General features: G+C 35.3%; 2 protein-coding genes across 6 annotated transcripts in view; both read left to right on the forward strand.

The window, feature by feature from the left end:
- LOC117235139 (ankyrin repeat domain-containing protein SOWAHB) overlaps positions 1-3,620 on the forward strand; it is a 113,097-nt gene extending 109,477 nt beyond the window's left edge. For 4 of the 5 annotated variants that reach the window (XR_004493629.1, XM_033496892.1, XM_033496895.1 and 1 more), the window contains 2 exons: positions 889-1,046; positions 2,482-3,620. Coding sequence is in view for 3 of the 5 variants with exons in the window: in XM_033496892.1 (XP_033352783.1) it covers positions 889-1,046; positions 2,482-2,766 (443 nt within the window). In the remaining 2 variants the exon portion in view is untranslated. The remainder of the gene's footprint in view (positions 1-888; positions 1,047-2,481) is intronic. The other variant, XR_004493630.1, reaches the window with a different exon arrangement.
- Positions 3,621-3,874: 254 nt separating this feature from the next.
- LOC117235145 lies at positions 3,875-5,115 on the forward strand. Its single transcript, XM_033496905.1, has 4 exons — positions 3,875-3,919; positions 4,131-4,156; positions 4,222-4,475; positions 4,554-5,115. The coding sequence occupies exons 2-4, from the start codon at positions 4,133-4,135 to the stop codon at positions 4,804-4,806; spliced, it is 531 nt and encodes a 176-aa protein (XP_033352796.1). The 5' UTR covers positions 3,875-3,919; positions 4,131-4,132; the 3' UTR covers positions 4,807-5,115.
- The last annotated feature ends 1,349 nt before the right edge of the window (positions 5,116-6,464 follow it).

Genomic DNA, 6,464 nt, shown 5'->3' on the forward strand with positions numbered 1-6,464 from the left:
TATTGGTAACGTAGAATTTTCACTTTCTACTTCGAAACACCTTTATAGATCTCCGACACAGGATTATTCTATGACCGAAACGAAGAAAATTGGCGTTGCTCGACTATCTTTATACGCGTAGCGTAACTCGCGAAAAACGATAGCAGAGGCTCGATTACTTTCTTCCGTCAATTTTCTCCTTTCTTATAGATGAACTCCTAGTCTCGAATTTCTACAATTACACTTTACAACTGACGCATCTATCCCTCGCACAAGTCTGCGTATCTCGAAACAATTGCCCTCTGAGGTATCTCACAAAAATCTTGCTCCTCGTTAACAATAACCTCGTCTTACTCCAACGCCATTCCGTCTACAACGATTACAAAAAGTATTGGCACACGCCCTTCTCTTTCGATGAAGCGTTTCTTCGTCAGGTTCTACCTTTCGTCTTCGTAACGTGAAATGTTTACTTGGTCCCAACGAATCAGCGTACAATTGCTGTAATAAATACGACGATGCGCCAAATACTTCCTGTAATCACCGTAGATCACCATTGACGATGAACCAATGATACTATAACGCGAACAATAAATTAACGATACCAAGAGACTTCCTCGTCCAGAAGATAGATTCCGCTCTTTGATCGTCCTTGGACTCGATCCTAGCCTCCTTCGCTGGTAGATGCATGCGACACGAGCCAAATTTCAAACACGTAAAACGTTGCAGTGCGTTGCAACGTGTGCAACAGACGCGCACTTGCGTTGCTCCGTTTGCCAGTGGCACGTACAGTTCCCTTAGGAACGGTGATTTAGAAACAGCTAAACGCAACGAGCAACGTATACGCGCGGCAAGCGTTTAGCAACGGCGATGATTACAACGTGGTAACACGATGATTGATTGAACACGCAGAGAAAGATCTTGGTTTCCTGCGTATTGGCTCGCTGAACGTACGCGTGAAACGTACGACGGAAGCGTTCAGCCAGTTCCTGGGTGTGGCAACTAGCAGCAGCGCCAGCAGCAACCACGAGAAGATACACAAGAGCTGGGGATCGGCGGATAATGTGCAGGTAGAAGAGAGAAAGAGGGACGATCGCGTTCTCGAAAATTACCCGATACCCGGCCTCCTTTCCTTAACCCTCTATAATTATTCAACCCTTGGACGAGCGCTCGCCACCATCGTACCCCGCCCCCTCCATCGCTGAATATTATGAATATTACGCGACGAATCGCCAACTCGTTTAATATTAACGCTCGCTTTCCATGCAGAAGAAGACGAAATTACCGTGTAAGCGCGACCACCGTCCTCTTCTTTCAGATGACACTGGATTCATCTGCAAGTCGCGCGTTTTTTACATAGGAGATGGTTGATTCTTTCGATAACAATTTTCCATTTATAGTTCCCTCTTGTCTTCCCCTCGCGCAAGTATTCGATATACAGGGTGGTTGGTAACTGGTGGTACGAGCGGTGAAAAGGGGAGATTCTACGCGAAAAAAGAAGTCGAAAATATAGAATAAACATTTTTCGCTTGAGGCTTTGTTTTCGAGAAAATCGACTTTGAATTTTCGCTCGGTACGCCTGCACTTTATCGCGTCTCGTTATAACGCATCTCACTGTAGATCGTTGTCTCGATGGAAAAATTAAAAAAAACAATTTTTATTCTATATTTTCGACTTCTTTTTTCGCGTAGAATCACCCCCTTTTCGCTTGTACCACCAATTACCAACCACCCTGTAGATAATAAAAATAGTAACGTACGTAAGTGGTGGGATATTGGGTCAGCAATAATTAAGTGATTGCGGATTCTGTCATTAGGTGGTATTGACAAAATCCGCAATCACATAGTTTCCAACATACATACATAATAGTAGACATAATAGTAGACAAAATAATAGACAAAAGTTGAACGGTAGAAAAAAGTAAAGAATTTGCAGAATTCCGGGAAACTATCTACAGCTTACATGGGTAACTTAACTTAAGGTTATTAGAGAAAAATCAATTTCCTCGATTCTGTAGCACGGTTTCATAAACCGTGTGTTACTTTATGATATTCTCTGCTATATTATTGGCTTGGCAACTAAGTGATTGCGGATTCTGTCATTAGGTGGTATTGACAAAATCCGCAATCACTTAGTTGCCAAGCCAATTCGCCAGAATCGAGAAAACTGATTTTTCTCTAATAACCTTGAGTTAAGTTACCCACGTAAGCTGTAGATAGTTTCCCGGAATTCTGCAAATTCTTTACTTTTTTCTACTGTTCAACTTTTGTCTACTATTTTGTCTACTATTATGTATGTATGTTGGAAACTAAGTGATTGCGGATTTTGTCAATACCGCCTAATGACAGAATCCGCAATCACTTAGTTGCCAAGCCAATATAGTAGAATCGCCTTACAATGCTTAACCCGACGAAACGCTGGTACAATATCGTCCAAGGGTTGTGATTCTGCCATCAGAGAAAGATTATTAACGATTGACAAACAATTTTTCTAATTTCCACGAAGTTGGAGCAGAAGATGATGCCACCGCCTAAGTACGCGCCCATCAAGAAGAGAAGAAGCCGACGAGGGCAGGATTTTGGATCGTCGCGAGATCATCAGGCTGCCAGTCAACCGAGCACTCCACTGCTTCAGGGCAAGGCTTCTCGGTCGAGTCAATCGATGCATCGTCGACCGATCTCCACGACAGCCGTCAGTTCCGCCGCGCCCAAGACGCAGCAGAACAACGACTCGGACTCGGATACCGCGTGTGGTTTCGACTCCGCGTGGAGAGGATCCGCGCAACTCTAGGAGAAACATTTTATCGCGAAACTTCCCTTCTTTGGTATCGCGAAAGCCCGAGGCTCTACTGAATCACCGTGTACCTTGCCTTCTGGTCTTTTAAAGTAACAATTTTTATCTATCTCTATTTTTATCTCTATTTTTTATCTCTATTTTTATCTCTCTCTCTCTCTCTCTCTCTTCCTCTCCGATTAATCGATCAAATTGTAATTACTGAAGCGTATTATGTTCAAAAGAAAATTGAGAGAAAATTGTTTGAGGAAAGAGTAACGATGATGGTAATTGACGAGCTTAAATGTTGGACGAGCTTGGAGTAACTTTTCGTGGATTGTGGAAGAATGTTATTCGGAGCTACGAAAGTATAAAATCAGGAAAAAGATCACTCGCCCTATCGATCCGACTAATCTGATACGACAGGGGTTTTAAAGGAATTCATTTTTAAAGATAACTCCCGTGATGATTTTCCAATGACATTTTCTTAAGTTACAGAAACGATCTACTTTTTAATATAATTATTATCGTAGAGTTTGTAAGTGCCTTAATTTAATACCTGGAAGCAATGCTTTAGGTTTATCGATGCATTCTTTGCACAAAAGCCAAATCAGCGTGTTTCTGTCGTAATTGTGGTAACGAGATTACGATTCATTCATACAGGGTGTATTGCGCACAATTTTTTGTGAAATACTTTTATCAATTAAGAATGTGAATACAGTCGATGTACCTAAATCGTAGTGAATAGAAATTGCAATATCGTCTGTGTTCTCGTATTGTCGATGAATATATTAAATATTTGATCGTAGATTTTCTAAATGAATTGTATAAATAATTGTTTGGAATAACAATAAATAATAACTTGACTAATTGTAATTGCACATACAATATATGCGTAATTATATGCGTAATTCGTATTCCCTATTAGATTTACTGCAAGTGTCCAATGGAATTTAATAAGCGATATACGCGCCATCTCTTCGGGTACTCGGATACTAGTTTCACTAACAGCTTCCTGAGTTCTCTGCTAGATTTCGCATAGTTACATTGCCAAAGTCATTCAACTTACGTATCAACAGATGTCGCTAAATAGTTATTACGACCATATTACCAATGGAGTAGTTTTACGACAAATATGTTTACGAAGGCATTGAACTCTGCATTGTAAATTGTAAGGATTTGTTAGTTAAGGCATATGCTCGATAAATTTTGCTTTACTTTTTCTAAATACTAAATTTTCTAAATACTTTTTAAATACTTAAAGTGTAAATATGAATTGATTTTATCGATTGACTGTTTTCAAATAAAGTGGAATATGTGGGGTTATATTGGATTTAGTTAGATATTCCTTTCTTTTATTAAAGAGAATTATTTTTTCTTAGCCATGTACGATATATACCATCCTAGTGTAAGTGTATTTAAATAATTTTCAAAACCAGTAGTTTTGAAACTAATTCGCTTTAATACCATTAGTATTTTAATATTGGAAAATTGGGTTGCATCGATCCTGTGAAAATAAGTACAACGTTTTACGTTTATATTGAACTATGTGAAACAAAGAAATATTGGAAAGTTGATTATAAATACAATGAAAATTTGGATTTATTGTATTTAGAAGTACGAAAAAAGAAAAATTCACAAACAGAAATATATGTACCGTGGCCAGCATCGTGCAACATTTCTCTTGATACGATAGAAAAGATACAGACAGGTTTAGATGTTGAACAGTAAGAGTAAAAATTGTTTACACATCCTGGCGATTATGTGGTCATGATTTATGAATTGATCTATATATTTTGTAACAGGATAACGCTTGTTTTTAAATTAGAAGATAGTACAAGCATTATTTACAAAGTTAGTAAGGATCTTGTGAAGCCTGTAGATCCAGAGAGAACAAAATTAATGAAAGAGAAGGAGGAAAAAAAATCAAATTTAGAGAAAGAAATCAGAAAAAATACTTCGTATTTGTATGAATTAGCAAAATCATTAACTGCAGAAAATGCTAATGAAGATAAGGATACAGATGTAAGCCATAGCAGTAAAACAACAGCTGAATAAAATATGTTATTTTATTTATTTAATTTTCATATTTAAGTGGTATCGATATTCCTCAAAGAGTTAAAAGAAATTAAATATAAAATTGTAATATGTTTCCCTTAAATGTTTATTATATTGAAATTATGTTTGAAATATGTAGAGTTAAAAAGTGTACTAAAAATTATGTAACTATGTATTTAAAATGATATGTATTAAGCTGCCACTGCAAATGTGAATATTAAATAAATTATTGCTTAAAGACATTTTAGAAGCAGTTTCTATATTAACACATTATCTATGTGATTTAATAAACACTGCAAGTATGAGGCACATGCTGTTTCATTACTTCCTACTATCCATAAAGATAATGAACATTCTAAGCTAAGGTTAAATCTTTTGATAATTCTATGTTGTTTTGTATGTATAAAAATACGTAACGAAAGTACATTTTAGTACGGTTTCTACTCTGAGTGTTGAAAATATATCTATCTACAAAAAAAATTTACGACACTTGTATTATATACATCTTTGAATTACTATTTTTTGAACGACATGATTTTCATTTTTAACATCGTAGTATATATAAAGAACGTCGCTCTCGTAAAAACTACTTATCTGTTTTATCTTAATGAAATATTCTTTTAATCGTATTTATGCTATGTATATAGCAGATGTTCCACGATAAGTGCCGTTTGATATAACTAATGAACGGCAGGTGACAAAATACAAGGAGACTTTTATCATCAGACATTATGTAAAATGTCGATATGAATACAAATTTTACCTTTAACTTTTCAAGGTCATGCAGTGGCTACTTCATAAATATTTTAAACATTCAATGCTGTAAAATTTATCGTATGAGAGACGAATATAAACAATGCGTACTTTTCTATTTATGTTTACCTTGTTCTTCATACAACAAGTTTTACAACATTAACGTAAAAATATCTTTTAACCTGATCATTTCTCAACCCAAATACCTTAATACTTTTGTAAAGAATTAAAAGAATATGTTGAATAGTGTATGAAAAAATGTATGCTGCCACTTAAGACAGTAAAGATGACCTAGGCATGACCCTGAAAATTTGAAGATAAAAATTTTTTCACGGTGACATTTTGCATAAAAAATGATGATAAAAGTCTTACATTCTTATCACCTATTGTTCAGTAGTTACATCGAACAGCACTTGTCGCAGGACATCCTGTGTGCATCGTTTATGTATATGTATACATACATATGACTTAAGTATTATAGAGTATATAATTAATACATTGACAAGAAAATATTAATTAATACAAAACGAGTGATTTTTTACATAATTATGTAGTTTGGCAGTTCGATACGTGGGAGTAATATAATGTACTACGAATAAAATATAAAAATAAATATTTTTTAAAAACAATATGTCTTGTTATCTTTGTTTCAAATCTTTTGAAAATTCAAGTCAAATCAAGCAATCTGTGACCATTTACCTTTATTGAAATAGAAGTACTTTTTATGGATTGTAGATACGAATATTTTCAAACATTCCAATGTCTGCATATTTTCTTGTCTATTATACAATAAAAAGATATAATATAGTTTTCAATGTCCGCGTATATTTGAACTAAAATTGTATTATAGTTACTGAATAGATTTTAAGATCTACGTATGAGAATTGTATAAAAACAGGCACATT

The sequence above is a fragment of the Bombus vosnesenskii genome, unplaced genomic scaffold (assembly GCF_011952255.1).
Source record: "Bombus vosnesenskii isolate JDL3184/JDL3185 unplaced genomic scaffold, Bvos_JDL3184-5_v1.1 scf7180000013314, whole genome shotgun sequence".
NCBI lineage: Eukaryota > Metazoa > Arthropoda > Insecta > Hymenoptera > Apidae > Bombus > Bombus vosnesenskii.

What these genes read in the sequence shown, in the direction of transcription:
- LOC117235145 (XM_033496905.1), top strand. Translation starts at nt 4,133, where the DNA reads ATGTACGATATATACCATCCTAGT. An exon ending in ACGATATATACCATCCTAGT is followed by an intron (nt 4,157 to 4,221) that starts GTAAGTGTATTT and finishes TAATACCATTAG; the next exon opens with TATTTTAATATTGGAAAATT. An exon ending in ACAGGTTTAGATGTTGAACA is followed by an intron (nt 4,476 to 4,553) that starts GTAAGAGTAAAA and finishes ATTTTGTAACAG; the next exon opens with GATAACGCTTGTTTTTAAAT.